This window comes from Kryptolebias marmoratus, linkage group LG12, assembly GCF_001649575.2.
Source record: "Kryptolebias marmoratus isolate JLee-2015 linkage group LG12, ASM164957v2, whole genome shotgun sequence".
NCBI lineage: Eukaryota > Metazoa > Chordata > Actinopteri > Cyprinodontiformes > Rivulidae > Kryptolebias > Kryptolebias marmoratus.
The window spans coordinates 1,195,975-1,212,814 of record NC_051441.1 but is presented as its reverse complement, the minus strand read 5'-3'; the positions used below and the strand labels follow the sequence as shown (position 1 = coordinate 1,212,814).

General features: G+C 44.4%; 2 protein-coding genes across 2 annotated transcripts; both read right to left on the bottom strand.

Annotated features, from left to right (window-relative positions):
* Positions 1–1,093: 1,093 nt before the first annotated feature.
* Positions 1,094–8,870, bottom strand: elac2 (elaC ribonuclease Z 2). The gene is made up of 24 exons (XM_017428478.3): positions 8,363–8,870; positions 7,411–7,461; positions 7,263–7,333; positions 6,295–6,359; positions 6,149–6,206; positions 6,006–6,074; positions 5,828–5,929; positions 5,595–5,650; positions 5,439–5,497; positions 5,291–5,363; positions 5,098–5,210; positions 4,868–4,966; positions 4,650–4,788; positions 3,876–3,961; positions 3,671–3,792; positions 3,487–3,583; positions 3,267–3,405; positions 3,151–3,189; positions 2,961–3,070; positions 2,443–2,542; positions 2,257–2,377; positions 1,874–1,952; positions 1,559–1,703; positions 1,094–1,490 (listed from the first exon to the last, which is right to left on the bottom strand). Exons 1-24 carry the CDS (start codon positions 8,698–8,700, stop codon positions 1,248–1,250), a joined length of 2,574 nt encoding a protein of 857 aa, XP_017283967.1. The 5' UTR covers positions 8,701–8,870; the 3' UTR covers positions 1,094–1,247.
* A 633-nt stretch (positions 8,871–9,503) lies between these two features.
* Positions 9,504–16,818, bottom strand: map2k4a (mitogen-activated protein kinase kinase 4a). The gene is made up of 11 exons (XM_017428564.3): positions 16,145–16,818; positions 14,457–14,559; positions 14,207–14,381; positions 14,004–14,123; positions 13,441–13,560; positions 13,314–13,365; positions 13,098–13,225; positions 11,171–11,248; positions 10,358–10,506; positions 10,181–10,226; positions 9,504–10,095 (listed from the first exon to the last, which is right to left on the bottom strand). Exons 1-11 carry the CDS (start codon positions 16,206–16,208, stop codon positions 9,982–9,984), a joined length of 1,149 nt encoding a protein of 382 aa, XP_017284053.1. The 5' UTR covers positions 16,209–16,818; the 3' UTR covers positions 9,504–9,981.
* Positions 16,819–16,840: the final 22 nt, after the last annotated feature.

Below are 16,840 nucleotides of genomic sequence, written 5' to 3'. Positions count from 1 at the left end.
AGGACGGCCTGCAGGGACATCATGGAGACTGCAGGACGGCCTGCAAGGACATCATGGAGACAGCAGGACGGCCTGCAGGGACATCATGGAGACTGCAGGACATCATGGAGACTACAGGACATCATGGAGACTGCAGGACATCATGGAGACTGCAGGACGGCTTGCAGGGACATCATGAGTCTGCAGGACAGCCTGCAGGACGTCATGGAGACAGCAGGACAGCCTGCAGGGACATCTGAAGCTGTGGAGGAGGATGTCAGAACCAGGTTTTAAACAGATCCTCCTGATACCTGGAGATGAAGAAGCTCCTCCTTGTCTGTGAGCAGCTGAGTTATTTTCCTCCACAGAGATGTTAGAACAGAAAAATGCTGCTTTATAACTTTCCTGATTTGCAGTTTTCACAGCGCCCCTCAGGGGAGCATCATAATGCAGCTGAAGCATCTTTTATGAAACTCTGACGTCCTCCAGGACTTTTTAACTGAAGGTGCAGAAGAAAAAATAGAAAAATCAATATTATTTATCCTTTTTGCTGTGTAAAAAAAATCAGTTTTTCATCTAAAACAAATGAAATGTGTGCAGCAGTTGATTGTTTCTCCACTGAAGACAGACGCTTTCCTTTTCAGATTCTGTTGTCTTGTTGTCTCTACATGTCCCTGTGATGGACTGGAGACATGTCCAGGTGTCCCTGTCTCTCACACAGTGACTGCTGGAGACCCGGAGAGGAGAAAGCGTTGAAAGAAAACGGATGGATGGATAAATGTGGGGTCGGCCTCAGATACAGTTTTAAAAGCCGGGCAGCAAAAAAAAAAAGCTAATTTTAAAACCAGGCTGCTTAAAACCCGACGTCTCGGCTCGCTGGTCACAAACCCTCAGAACTCAGAGAGAAAATCTGAATATTTCCCTCATAATTTTCAGCTTCTGACCATCATATCCCACCTTAATGACGAACTTACTTTGGCAGGAAGAAGCTCCCAGCTTCAGTCGATCATCATCACTAACAGGAAGTGAAGAGGCTCGCAGGAGTTCAATTTCTTTACCATCTGTGTTGGTTTCAAATGATTAAATGCAGAAAGAATTCTTTGGTTTTGCTTTATTCTGTTTAATGAAAACCAAACTGAACTCAAAGCTCACTTTTGTTTTCTGCACTTAATTTAAGGAAAAACATTTTCTTCAGTCGAACCACTGCAGCCAAATAAAAATCTGGTTGTAAATAAAATAAGGACGCAGTCAGACATGTCTCTGCAGGATCAGCTGAGCTTCAGCCTCTTGGCGTCCATGCTGGCCGCCGCCGCCTCATGCTCTCTCTTGGCACCTCGTTCGGCCTCAGACGTGTCGGACCCGGACCAGATCGGCTCGCCGCTGCCGCTGCTTCTCAAGGATTTCAGTTCTCTTCTCTCCCTTCTCTCCTCCATCTCCTCCAGCTCCTCAGCAAACAGGCTCTTCAGGGCCGGGATCAGTTTGGGGAGGACTTTAAAATCTGTGAAGCGAACCTGCAGGACGAGAGTCTGAGTTTAGTTCAGAGGTTGTGTTTCTGATCCAGGGACGGTCCGAGTCTTACCCTCATGTGGTCGAAGGACACGCCCACTCGGTCGGTGAAGTCTTTGCTGAAGATGGGGATCTTGGTGTAACGCTGGCTGAAGTGGTTCAACATGATGAAGTCTGCGTTCATCTTCATCCCCATCCCGATGGCCTGAGACGTCGTGCTGTCACAGAATAAAAACGAAGATAAAACAGTTTAAATATTAAAAACCTGCCGTTCCTTGACTGCATGCATATCATGTCTAACTCATGTCTAAAACCTGCTGAAGTTCATCTGATGCACCTCCAGTGATTACTTTCTGCAACTGGAGAGGATATATTCCGTTTTAGTCACCTGTGCCGTTTCTCCACAGCCGCCTCCTCCAGCCCGTCCTCCAGCGTCGCCTCGTGGATCAGGAACGTCGCGTTCTTTCCTGCAAAGTTAAAAAATAAAAAAAGAAGTTCCATCTTCTTTGTCCCTCGGGTCAGTAATCAGTGTCGTCTCCCCGTGTCCAGAACCGGTTCGGGTTAAACTCTGACTGGACTGAATCCAGTTCGGCGCTTTCAGACGAGTCGATAAAACCGAGGATCATTAGGAGGCTGTCGGCCTCCAGAACGATCGAAGGCTTTAAGAAAAATCTGATAAATTATTCAGAACGACGAGCAGAGCAGCTCCAGTTATGAAGCAGTAAAGAGGACGGAGACGTTCGGACGTGAACCTGCTCAGGGGGCTCTTACCGATGTGCACGAAGGCGTTGCAGGGCATGGTGTCTCCTGAAAAGGCCAGTTTCCATCCTGACTGGTGGTCGAAGCTGCAGGCGAAGGCGTTCTTGCAGTGACGCACCGTGCACGTCTGGAACTGAACGTACGGGTTATTTAAGAAGCGTGTTTAGCGCTCAGAGAGGAGCAAAGATGGCAGCAAACCTTCTGCAGGTCGTTGGTCTTCAGCATCGCCTGGATGAAGGCCTGCGTCTTCTCTTTGGGCGCCTCGGCGCCGGGGCACAGAAACATGTTGGGGATCAGGCTGAAAGGCAGAAACACTGAGATCAAAACAAAACTCTGCTTTCCTCGGTTTTAAGTGTTTTAAATGTCTGTACGGGCGTGTGCATGAAAGGGTGAATGAGAAACTCTGTGAAGCCATTTGCAGAACCTGGAGAGGCTAAAGAGGCGCTCTATAAGATGTGGATGCTGGGGGCAACTTCAGAGCTAACTGTGCACACAGAGCAAGCTGTCTGAGGGCAGACATGAAAACAGTTCCCCATCAGCTGTGGAGTGGATCAAACTTTGCGTTGGACGCATGATCTGGATGAATAAGACCCGTTTTGTGTGTCTGTTGGGTTAATTAAAGCTAAAATCACATTTTACTGCCGTGTTTTTCTCCCAAACAGTCAGAACCTCAGCAGGTCACAGAGTCATGGAAGTTTTTATGCGTTCCCACGTACTTGAAGAGGCCGAGGATCTCCTCGCAGTGATCGTGGTACTGTCCGAGCCACGACATGATCTGGACCGGAGCCACCAGGAAGAGGGGGGTGGAAGCCTGTCCTAAACTGGTCTGCAGGCAGAAACACAGCAGGTCCCACTTTAACGTCATTTACTCCAAATCAACACGTCTCCAATGACATGCTGACGTACCAGCGCTCGCTGCCTTTGGCGAAGCAGCTTTATCAGCCCCTGAAACAAACGTTACAGTTTACAGCGTGAACGGCTGCTGAACATTTTAACAATAAGTGTTTGACCCGGCAGCTTACCGTGTGGTGGTCAGCGTGCAGGTGGGAGATGAAGACCGTAGAGATCCTGGACAGAACCTGGTCCACGTCGTCTCCGTACTGGCGGCAGAGCTGACCAAAGGTTCCCTCCCCGCAGTCCAGCAGCACCGACCGCCCCGGGCTGCGTGCAGAACAAGCAACCTGCTGTTCGTATTCACGCCACGCTGAGCAGAGTTTCCTGGAAATAATCCGCTGATGTTACCTGATGTTGACCAGCGTGCCGCTGACGTTTCGGATCTTCATCGGAACAGCGGATCCCGTTCCCAAAAACACCACCTCTGGGTGTTTCTCTGCTGAATCTGCAGCAGAGAAACACTTTAAATCCCCCGTTTAAAATCCCTGACAGTCGGCCGCGATAAATGCAAACAAACGTTTCCAGATCGGACCGGAAGGTTCTGCAGCTTCAGCTGAACAGATGTCCCTGCACTTTTCCACGTTTTCCAGGAAGTTCGGGACCTCGGCAGCTTCTTTCACAAAATCCTCGGTGTTGTAGGAAGGGATGGCGTCTCTGACGAACGAAACCACAGAATTAAAAAAAACCTCAAACACCTTTTAGTGCAACAAGGATCCAGAGCTCTGAGCTGCACCAACCTTTGCCACTCCAGCGCCGGCCGGAGCTGGAACTTCAGCAGACACTCGGCTCGGACGTTTGGGACGGACAAATCCGCCCGAGACTCCTGAAGGAGGGAAAACACAGAAAGACTGGAGTCATGGCTTCACAAACAGGAACATAACGCAGAAAAATGACCAAATTAAACGAGTTTAAAAAGGATGTCAGCTGTTGATTAGCATGTTCAACAACAGTCTTAAATATGACTGACAGCCACTCAGAGAGTTCGGACGGCGTGGAGGCGGGACTTAAAAAACAACATGGCAGGTCCCACAGAACAGACGTTTTGGCTTCTGTTTTAAAAAAATCAGCGGAAGCGGAGCCGCTTTGTTGTCAGTTGGGACTTTTCGACCAGAGGAGCGACGCCGTCACTCTTTTTAAGGCAGAAACAAACATTAGCAACAAGCTACAAGAGTTAGCGGAGTGAAACAAACGGCCTGAAACGGAGCTGATACCCGGTGTTGTGCTGAAATGCTTCACTTTCCTCCTAAGTTCTGATTGTTTTAACCAGCATTATTTGATAAAAACTCTACAGGAGCTTCGTGTTTTGTCTGTTTTTGTCCACTGTAGCAGCAGACAGCAGCGTCTCTGGCTCCAAACGTTACCATTTTCTGTAATTGGTCTAAGAAAGCAGCCATGAAGTGATGAAGAGTGACTTTTATTTTTAAAGAAGCCTCTAATAAAGATCATGTTAAAGTAATACTTGTATCGTTATAAACTACATCTTGACGCCCGTCCCAACAGGTCTGGGTTACCTTAGACTTGTAGGTTTTGAGGGGAGGAAAGATGTCCGGGTGAATCATGTTCAGGTGAGTCTGGATCTTGTGACAGCTGACGTTATGGACCGTGCTGACGTGCTCGTTCAGGATCAGGTGTTCTGTTGTGGATGGGAACCTGCAGAACCACAGAGCGGGCTTCAAGCTTCAAACGGGTCGAGTGTCCCTGAGGTTGGGTGTGAAGAAGTGGAACGAACCTCTCCATCCAGCCTTTGTACCGGTCCAACTGCAGAACAGACTCCGGAGTCATGTGGACCACCAGAACCGCAGAGTCTTCTGTCCCTTCGGCTTGGTGTCTGAAGGAGGCGACAAAAAGAGGCTAAAAAACACGAACCGAGTCAGCATTTCCCCTCAGATCTCTTCAGCTACCGGCTCCTTTAGCTCTTAGCTAGCATTTAGCTTCTTTTAGCTGTCGTTCAGCGTTTACCTTCTCAGCTGCTGGTTGGTGCAAACAGCTTCAACGAACTCCTCAGACGGACACTCGACGATGATAAAAACTGGTCCTGGGTCAGACGGGGTGCAGACCTGCTCGGGTCGGATCTGTGGGACAAACGGGGAACCGGGTCAGCTGATCTGAGGTCAGTTTGGAGGCTGACAGCTGAGAGAGAACCAAACAGAACCTCTCTTCCTTCGTGCACAATGCTTTCCCCATTTTTCAAAGCCAAGATGAGCGGTCGGATGGCTGCCGTGCCTCTGGAATGACCACAAAACGCACAATCAGTTTAATTCCACATCGCTGCAGTGAAAACCAGCTTCCTGCTCACTTACACAGGCAGCCCGAGCTCCTTGGCTTGAGCCACTAAGAAGTTCCCTTTCTTTGAACGAAGCTGTGAAGATGTTCAACACGGAGAGGAGAAGAAACTCAAAGATGCTGAAAAAATAAACAGATTCTCCTGCAGGATGCTGTTAGTTTCACAGCCCTACCTTACACACGAAGGCAACCACCAGCGACGGATCTCTGAACGATGCTTGTCTTTCACCTGCAAAACGTTTTACACCAAACTTTAAAAAAATAATAATTTTAATGATTTTCTGCAGTTTTCTACATAAAAGCTTTCAAACATATTTATTCTATGATGTGATGATTTTAATATGAATTAACTAAATAATTATCTTTTTATTCCATCTGAAGCAGCCTCGAGGCTTCGTAAACCCACCTGGATCATACCCTCTGCTTTTATTTTGAAAATCTTCTCTTCTTTGCGAGCTCGAGGAGGGGCTGCTTCTGCCCGACTTCCCTTTGCTGCTTCTTGATTCGGCTGCAGATCAAAAAAAAAAACAATCATCTGAGGTTCAAAACCACCACTGAAAGCAAGGAGGATGGTTTGAACTCACCAAAGAGCGGCACCTGATTCACTGTCATGGTGTCGTCTGTGTACGTCTCCTCCGTGTACGGTCGGACCGCTGAGGGCACACCAGAAGGTTTATAATAAACACATAAATAAATATAATTTAATTAGGACAACAGTGCAACATACACAGCTTCATGTTCTCCAGAGGGCCAGAGAAGGACTTGATGGCGTGCAGATAGTTCTTCTTTAACGGGACAAAAACAGACGGAAAGTGAGTCCAACTCAACTCAAACCTTCCTGCAGACGTTGGATTTGATTTTTCAGGTTCTCACCAGCTGCGGAGGTCCAGAGAGAGCACATTCAGGAACACCGATGTCTCTCAGGGTTAATATCATCCCTGCAGCAAAGAGAAGATTGTTGCTCTTAGAAACAGGATTTATCTGAGTTAATTGCTACTTAAAGCTCGGGTTTCCCATATCATCCCTGCAGCTTCTGTCAGGGCAGACAGTTATATTCAGGTTTTATAAAAACTATGAGATTTAAGAGACGATAAAAGAATTTATTTAATTAGAATCAGAAATAAATCCCAAACAGACTTATCTCACTTTAGTTATTTATCTCAAAGTTGTTTTTTTATATTATATTCTAAAAAAACATAAAAAGGACTCAAATAAGTCTGTATAAATCTATACTAGGAGTAGTAGTTTCCTTGTCATGGTTTTTATTTTAAAAAACAAAAGAATTAACAAAAATTATTTATTTTCCAATAAAACTAACTGTAGCTCCTCAATAAATAGTAAATAAATTAAATTTAATCAAGTATGTTCTTTTTATTTTAAGGGGTCAGGATTTTGTGGCTCTTTACAAACTTTATTTACTTGGAAAGATGGTAAAAAAAATGGATCTTTAAGTTGCAGACTAAGACTACACAATAATCTCATCAGAATATTAATATCTTAAAGAAGTGCTAGTCTGGAATAAATCACGGGTCATTTTATTTAAAGTAACGTTAATTCACGTTCTGCTGATAATAATAGTTTTAATTCATCCAAAGGACTCTCACTGGCCTTGATGCCACAATATGAGATAAATAAGGAAAATGTGGGTTTATTATAACTGAGATTAAACAATAAAATGACACATCGAAGGGTTTTCTGACAGAGTCCAGCCCTCGATGAAGACTCCTGGACTAAATCAACCCTTTCTGATTTGATCCAGATGCTTAAAGTCCTGCGGAGACAAACCAGGAGACAATTTGACCCGTTTGATTATTCAGCGTATTTGAAAAAACGCCTCTGACCTGATAAACCTCCAACGTTCTCCCAGCTCATTCGGGTCAGGAAGATGTTGTCGAGCTGCGAAGCTTTCACCCTGAAACACAGAAACACGTTACGTCTGCCTGTCTGTCTGTCTGTCTGTCTGATGAAGGAGTGAGCGAAGCAGCTTACTTGTGCTCCTGCATCAGTCTCTGGGTTCCTTCCCCACAGTTGAACAGATACCTGCAGCAGAGAGACGGAGGAACGCGTTGAGTCTGCAGGAAGGACGGAACGAGAGGAATGGGCCGCTTTGATCGTTTCACGGCTTTTCTTTTGTGTAATGTTCAAGCATCAGGTCTTATAGGAGCTGCAGCTGTTCCTGAACTGTTTAAAGTTTGTGTTTGAAGCAGCAAACCTGTTCTTCCTTTAGATAAGGGATCGTGATTAATTTCTCTTTATATAACCTTACAAAATCATGATTGAATGAAGTTTATTTCTGTTACATTTTCAAATAAAAACATTAAGAGAGACAAAAAGCACAATTTCACTGACCTTAAATACTTTACATACACACATAAACACACTCACATATATATATATACACACACACACACATACATATATGAAAAAATGTTTCCATTGTTTAGCAATTCACAATATTTGTAAATTTTAAGGATCTGGAGAGATTTATTGGTATGTTTTATTCTAATAACTCTTCTTCTTATTTACTTATTAGGTCTAAATTTGTTTTATATGAATTTCACAAACTTTCAAAACAATGTAGCATCAATGGCATCACAGGAGAGAAGAGTTATATGTAAATATTTTACATCCAGTAATAATCTAACTTTAAACAGAACAGAACTTTATGCTAACTTAGTTTATGATCTTTATTGTTTTATAATCTCTAACATCGTTTAACTGAAGTGTTAAGTTAAAGCTGTCCTATTACCACCAAACACCATGAATAAATGTTTGTTTGTTTAAATTGATGGACACGCCATAAATTACAGGCAGAGGTGCGACGTTCACGGTCAGTAATTAAACTCCTGAAATCAGTTTAACTGTGGAGTTATTTCGTATTAATTAAAAAACTAAAGCCATGTGTTGGAACCTGCCGTGTGTGTGAGTGTGTGTTCAGCACCTGTTGAACTCAGAGAAGACGTAAATCGACGCAGAGTGGTCCCTGCTTCCGGCGCCGAGCACCTGAACGTACACCGTGGCCGGTCCGTGAACGTCTCCCCGTTTGCTCCGGTTCTCCTTGGTTTTCAGGCGCCGCAGCGGGTCCGTCTGCTTCTTCTTCGGGCCCGGCGGCTGCCTCGTCGCGGGGGATTTATCACCGAATGTCGCCATTGACCGGAAAAACTGGGACACGGTCCGGTGGGGACGAGAATAGAAATCGCAGCGGCGTGGGACCGTCGCAGCAGCGGCTCTGCCTTCAACAACCAGCAGCGAGAAGAGCCTCACATGGACGCTGTTCATGCTAACTCCTCCGCTGCTTGTTGAAACAACGGAGCCGAACGATAATGTACACCGATAAATACCTCCGTTAACGTTCCGTAAACATCTCTGAGCCCGTTTGGATCCGTTAATTACCAAACACGAGCTGCGTGCTCTCTACTCGGGACATTAGAGGTTGGTTCATGCGAAATCGCTTCCGGCATCTAATGACGAAACGTTGCCATTTCTTAACGCTGATTGGTCACTGGGACTGTTTGGCAGGCGCACGGACCAATCACAGCGAGGCTCTCCGGGAGGGAGGCGGGGATAGAATCTTTTTGCTGAAGTTGAGCTATAAAGGGGTACTACAAAATAAAACGCCTAAAATTATTTAAGCTTTAATAAAATATATAAACTTAAACAGCTCAGATTCAGTTAACTAAATATAGATTGTATTGTGTTCATTTTATACACTTTAGTTTGACTTTTAGTTGAATTATAATGAACTGTAACTCATTTTAATCATTATTTTTGCATTTAACTCATTTTTTTCTTTATTAACTCATTTTTATATTTAAGTAAAAATAGTTTTTATTATTGATATATGTTATACCTTTAATACCTACTTCTGGTGTTTCTTCTGTTCCTTCAGTCCATTCATGTTTAAACCTTTTAACACTTATTATTAAATTAAATTATTTTTTGTTGCTTTCATTTACAGTAAAGTAGTTTTACACTCCAATGGATAAAATGTGTTTTATAAATAACGTTTGACTGATTAAATATATTAGTATATTTACAGGTGGCAGCCATTTTTAATCTGAATGAATAGACCAGAACACGGGTTTCTTCTCTCTCTGTTTATTCGTTCATCAGCTCGGAGTCCACAGCAGAAGCGACGGGTCAGAAGGTCCGACGCCAACACTTTAAACCTGCTTTACACGCAGAGAAGCGCAGTTTGATTAATTGCCAAACAACAATGCGTTCATTACACGGAAAAGGTGGAACAATTCACAAACAGGATGATTCCAGTACGCTGAAGACTCCAAATCAAAAACCTCCACAATTTGACTTCCATAAATATCACTTCCTGGTTGTTTTTTTGTTTTTTTTTGTGAGATGCATTCTCATCACGATGAGTCACGACTGATTGATTGAGCTCCTTTTATACTTTAGTGTTGGTGTCTTTGTGAACAGGAGGAAAACAGAAATGTGTTCTTATATACAGACTGAAATCACTTTACAATTGTCTTAACACTGCAACAAGGGGACCAAACAAATGTACAGGATCTCTTCAGACGCCGTTTTGGTTCTGTGCCGTTATCAGTCCATATATGTGGGGGAGCTGGGAGAGGCCGGCATCTGATCCAGGAGCCTGCAGACGTAACCGGCGACGTCGACGGAGCGCTCCTCGTACATCTGAATGAACGGGTCTCTCTGGTGAGCACAGAGAAGAAGAACATGAGTCAAAACTCCTAAAATGTAAGAAAATCTATTTTTACTCTGACTCTAAATAACTCACCAGTAGTTCTTTGTACTTTGGTCTCTTTGATTCATCCTTTGTAAGGCTAAAAAATGACAAAGGGTGCAGTTTACGTATTTGTCCACCAGATGGCAGAAGAGCACATCAGAGTCATATTGTTCGTTTTAACGGGGAGCATAACGAGCCTAAAGACATAAAAAGGCGTCTGATTCTTACCACACGTTGACAAAGGAGATGAATTTAGGAGAGAAGCGTCTCTCCTCTGAGTTGCTGAGTTGAGGCGGGTCTCCTCTGACCACCTGGGTCAGCTGGTCGAACACGCTGTTCCACTTCGGGTAGGGGAACCGTCCCGTGGCCAGCTCGTACTGAAACACAAACACGGAGGAATCTGTAAAAATCAGGAGGGAGGAAGGTTTCCTGCAGCCCCAGGTGCTGATTAAGGTGGGTAATCATGTAACTCCTCATGTCTGTTTGTTTGTTAACAAAATATCTTAATGAAACCCTCAGAAAGTAATCCCTGCATGAACATCTACACCTGAAAACTTGCTGTGGTAGTCAGGGTTTCTGCACCTTTCTCATTTAAAAGTTTCATCAATTTTCTGGTTGTTTTTTTATATTTAAATTAAAAAGTTTTCTTTAAATTCCTGGCAGATATTTCTACAGTAATATGACACTTTTATCTGCAAACACCATAACAGCAACAAGAAAAGACTGAATTTCTCTCATTAAACTCAAAATGACTTATAATGATGACATTCTATCAATATGAAAGCTGCTCTGATTGGTTGAGTTAATTACTTTCAAACTAAATTACTTTAATTTAAAAAAAACAGACTAAAGAAAAAAAAAAAGTTCCTCTTTTCCTTTTTTTTTTGTACGTATCCAGATCTGTAAAATACTGAAATCAAATTCCGGACGTTTCCCGGCTGCGCAGGAACCCTGGGAAGTAGCCGGGAGTCGTCCCTAACGCTCCTCTGAGGGCTAACGGGCCGCAGAGCTGAGCTTTAAGGCTCGTCTGCAGAAACTCACCAGCGTGATTCCCAAACTCCAAACGTCTGAGCGGACGTCGTAGCCCTGCCTGGACGCGCTGGGGTCTATTCTCTCCGGCTGGAAAACAAACAAACAAACAAATTTAACCTTTCAGTTCAGAATTGGGCGAAGGAAAAACTTCAGCGTTCCACCTTAAAGAGTTCCTTCCTAACCTGGTCACCTCTGAGAACATTAATCAAACTCATCACGTCTGAACGCGTGTCTGTCAGAACCGACTCTTCATCATCATCCTCCCCTCGTCCTCCTCTCCCCACGGAGCAGATTTAGGAATCAAAGTGTGTCAGAGAAGCTGCAGTGCAGAGGAAGCCCGGCGACGGCCCATTTACAGGCCTGATTAGATGCTGAGACGGACGATCTGAGCCGCAGCTCGATGCTGCAAACAACCCGAACGAAGCTTTCATCTCTAACAAACTGCAGGAAGAACACTTTAAATAATTAACCTGTTTGTTTTCTAATGAGCGAAGCATTAAATAACAGCAATAATTTACATTTTCTGTCTCCTCATCAAAGAAAGAGCATTTTCCAACTAAAATAAGCAACTAAACGGCTGCAGAGATCATTAGTTCGGTGTAAATAATCAGTAAACAATTAGCCAGAACAATTAACAGGAAACAAATGAAAATTAAAAAGTTTTTTAAAATTTAAATATTATAAAACTGAAATGCTCATTTTCCCGCAGCCAAAAGCTAAAAAAAGAGACTAAAACAGATTTTACAGAACTGATCAGATTTCCATGTGTTTCTATGGGGAAAATATCTGTAAATAAAGTTAAATATTCTGAAAAGTCTAAAAGTTAGAAAACCCAGAAGCCCCAGCAGCCATCTGCTGAATGAGATGAACTGTTTGATATAAGAACGGGTAAAAGAGCACGAAGTCTGCAGAAAGCAGATAAAAGCTTCACATGAACGCTGACTCAGCGTCCTGATATTTACAACCAGACCTCAGCACCTGATCCAGCCTGTCGGCACATTTCTCCACAGGAAGTCAGCCTGATCGTCACGAAGCGAGCAGCAGCGCCGCGACGCACACCTGGCGTGGGAGCCAGCTGGAAATAAGAAGCTGCTGCTGAGATTCCTGCAGCCTGAGCTCACAGGCGCCGGGAGAGCCGCAGCGACTCGCTCTGAGTCATGAACAGAGCGCCGGAGGTGTCGTCCCGCTGGATACTGACACCCTCTAACCAAATTTAGACTGGAAAGTGCTGCGAGAGCGGGAGGTGCCAGCAGCAACAGAAAATAACCCGAGGTGATGACGCCACGATGAGGTCACCGCTCTGATCCAACAAAGCTTCCTGTGGAAACTTTCCTCACTGTTATCTCCACCGCATCACGGACCATTTCAGGGATTTCTCTTTTAGCTCTTTGGTCCATCAGCGCCAAACGTTTTGATCAAAACGTAGCTTTTCTGATTCATCGTGAACGATAAATGTGTCGGGGGGGAGGAGCTGAGCTGGAAACTGCAAACTAACAAACCACGGAAGATGTCTCCATCACATTAAAATGTTTTTTTTTGGCAGCAGTTTAAACAAACATGTCAGGCACTAGGACCCCGCGGCTTCCCCCTGCAGCCTCTCTGCAGCTACGTGCTGAGAGGGAAGAGTCTCTGTATTGTGGCAGATTATTTGTTTAAAGCAGAACCGACTGAATGTTGAGCTCACAGTTTGAAAACGAGTCGATTAAAGTGAAAAATATAATAATTCAGACCCTCCTGCTCTCTCTGTTCATCAGTGAGAGCAACGTTCCTCTGAAAACACACAAAGGAGTTTCACTCTAATGTCCTGAGAGTTTCCATGACTCCTGCCTGAATGTATTTCATCCAGATTATCTGGATGTTGGAACTCAACAATCAGTAAATCCAGAGATTTTTCACGACAGACCGGAGCGACGCCCGATCGGCTGACGTTACCCACCGCCATGTACGGCCTGCAGCCTGCGTCTCGGGTTTTGGCGATGGAGTCAACCAGCTGACCGCTGATGCCGAAGTCGCACAGCTTAATGTTCCCGTTTCTGTCCAGGAGGATGTTTGACGGCTTAATGTCTGCGTGCACGGACAAAAGACACAATAAGTAGAAAAAAATTACTTGATCGCACGAATTAAAAACCTAAATCTTCTGCAGACGTCTTACCTCGGTGTATTATTTTCAAGTTTTCCTTTAAGTGGTTAAGAGCTTTCACAGTCTGCAGAAAACAAACAGAGCTTTAGTGACAGATTTGGAAGAAAAATATGAGAAGAAGAAGAAGATAAGAACTTACAGCTAAAGTTATTTTTCCTAATATTTCTTCTGGAATCACGTCGTCTAATGTGCAATATACAAACTTGTAAAACTTGTCTAAGGAGGTAGCCATAAGTTCCATACAGATCCAACAGTCGCCCTGAAACCAGGAGAAACGACAGAAACATCATCAGCCTCGAGAAAACGCACATCCAGCCGAAACTGAGCTCTCAAAGCTAAAAGAAGCAAAACATCAGCTAAAATCTAAAAGTAGTAAAAGGTTAGCTGAAAGCTGAAAGCAAGCTAATAAAAGCTGAAAGTCACAAAAGTTAAAAGCAGTAAAAGGCTAGAAGCTAAATATAGCAAAAGGCTAACTAAAAACTGAAAGTAGCTGATTGGCAGCAGCCGAAGGTTTAAGAGAACAAAGTTTCTGATGAACTGATTGGATCTCCGTGGGTTTCTATGGGGAAAATATTTGTAAACAAAGTTAAACATTTGGAAAAACCTAAAAGTTTCTAAACCAAAAGTGTCGGCAGCGATTTCCTGAATGAGCTGAAGGTTTGGCTGCTTGAACAGCTCAAACAGCCGAGGGATAGTTTTCACCTCTCTGAAGAGAGCTCCGTAGAACTGGACGATGTACGGACAGTCGCTGCTTCTCATCACCACGTCCAGATCCATTAGAAGCTGCTTCTGCTCCTTCTCATCCACTGTGGACCGAATCCGCTTCAAAAACAAAACCAACGCAGAATGTTTCAGGTGTCGTGTTTAAACGAGCCCCGGCTCAACCCTCGGATCAGGCGGCTCACCTTGACGGCCATGATGGTGTTGCTGGGTTTGTGCACCATCTTGTTGACGGAGCCGTAAGCCCCTCGGCCGATCTCGCCCAGATCTTTCAGATCCTCAGCGGTGAAGTCCCAGTGCTGCTCCGGGGAGATCTTCAGCTTCCCTGATGACTCGATGCTGTGCGTTCTCAGCCGCTCTCTGATGAAAACAAACCAATTAAAACCTGGAAGCAGACGAGCCGAGCGGGAAACGACCCAGAGAGCGCCGACTCACATGTGGGGGTTCTGAAACGGGGGCCCGGCCGTGTTCAGAGAGAATCTGGTCGCAGGTTTGATCAAAGGGTTGGCGAAGTTCAGCTTCAGGGCTTTACGTTTGCCTGAATAAAGGAGGAGAAACATCGATGGAGCTTTTAATGACGAGGCAAAGATGGAGGACGGAGCAAAGACAAACGAATCCACGGCGAAAGGTCAGAATGTTAAATGTGTGAAAACACAAACCAGGAAGTGAGACAGCAGAGGGACTGAAGAGATGAGGGGACGCATCCAAACAAACCAAAACCAATAAGTGCAATCAGTTTTACAGAGGAGAGAGGAGAAAACCTGCTTCTCTTCACGTTTCACACTAATATTTACCTACAGAGCTGCAGGAGAACGTATTTTACTTTCCTGTCAGCCGGAAGCAAAACGGGATTTTAAAGAGGATCCTCTGGCATCAAACACTAAATAAAGAACTGTCACGTTTCCACACACGCAGGCTACAATTAAAGACTAATGAAAGGCATCTTAAAGAGACAGTTCAGATCTTTTCAACTGTCCTCTGACTCCCACAAACAGGAACACTGCATTTTCTGCCTCTGCAGCTTTAATAACCTGCTCATCTCGTCCATGTGGGTAAAAAACAAAACAAACGAAACAACATCTGAGCTCCTCCTTCTGATCGAACCGAAACTCCCACAGCTGACAACAACGCAGCGCTGCAGCGTTACACGGAAGCCGTCAGTCTGTTTGTTTCTTCTGAACCAATCAGAAAACGCCGCATAGCCGACAACTCTCAGCTGAGATGAGCTGCATGTCTTTAAAAACAAAAAATAATAATAATGTTGTCTGTTTGTGTTCATTACTGAGATAAACTCAACATGTAAATATTTATAAAGATGCTGTTTAAGTTATTTTAATTATAGAGACAATTGAAATAACTGATGATCTGTCTAACTAACTTCAGCTTTTTCTGGTTTTTATATTATTCGACATAAAACACCAAAATCCACTTTAGGGGCGTTTTTATTTAATCATCTCTCTGATCCTTCAAATTGAAAATGCAGCTGCAGAGACACCGATTGTAGAAGGAATGCATATCGCCCGCTGCCTTTCAGGCCACAGTTTCAGACGGAGAGAAACGACGGCGTTGGAGCCGTTCGTGTCAGATCTTAAACACTGGACCTCCACGGCGCCATCTTTCAGCAGCTGAAGCTTCGACCGCATCAGACTTCAGCTCAGTATCTGTGAAACTGCTGGAGCTGAGCTGGGCCTCCACATAAAAACACTATCACCCATCCTCCGCCTTCCTGAGGCTGACCTGCTTTACTTCAGGCTCACACCACCAGAAACAGAACCATCTGAAGCCCTGCTGAGGAGCTCCCACAGCCACAAGAATAATAGAAAACAGACAAACAGGCTGAAAACCACCGAGTCTGAGCTTCCAAACTGGGGGCGTTCCAGTTTTCCGGAGCGCCTCGGTCCCGCTGAGACACGACGAGGGGAGGGCTCTCAGGGGACGGGTGGACTCGTGTCTCTGTTTGTTCCCATTATTCTCATTTCAAACATTTCTCACAAGCCTACAGGATGAACCGGTGAGGTGCTGAGGTTGGGATTAGTGGAGGACAGCAGGAGAGACGCCCCCATACCAGAACCAGACTGTCAGGCGGAAAGGAAAGGAGCTGAAGCAAAAGAGGGTTGGCTTACTTGGGGGGGCTCCAGACAGGTTTATCTGAAACCCTGGAGGTGAAAAGACAGCTTTTATTGTCATTATTCCTCAGAAGACTGTAAAGATCTGTCCCTACTGTCCTTCAACAAGCTGACAACATTAACTGCACGGTGGAGCGTCTGGTTGGCAGATTTAAGACATTTTATGGATGATGAAACGCATAAAACAGCTAAAAACGTGTAAACACCATGAAACAGCAGTAAATGAAAAGTAACAAATGATTTTAGGCAGAGGAAAAACAAACGGAGGGAGAATGGATAACCATAATGAGAAGGTTTTCTTACGGGACGACTCACCATCAATCAGCGTCACATCAGGAGAATCATTAATTAGCAGCATTAAAGTAAAAGATTAAATACAGTCAGGAGAATATAAACTGAACCGAGCTTCAAATAATTAATAAATTACAGCATATTATAAGACCCGGCTGAAGTAACTCTGCTGGACAGTCTCAAGATTTAAGGAGAAACTTTAAGAGAAAACTGATTCATTTCATCGTCACGAGTCGAGACTTTTTAAACCAGGAGCGGCAGAAACACATAATGCAGCCAGGTGTGTACCCGGTGTGTACTCTGTACCCTGTAAGTACCAGGTATGTACTCTGTACCCTGTAAGTACCAGGTATGTACTCTGTACCCTGTAAGTACCAGGTATGTACTCTGTACCCTGTAAGT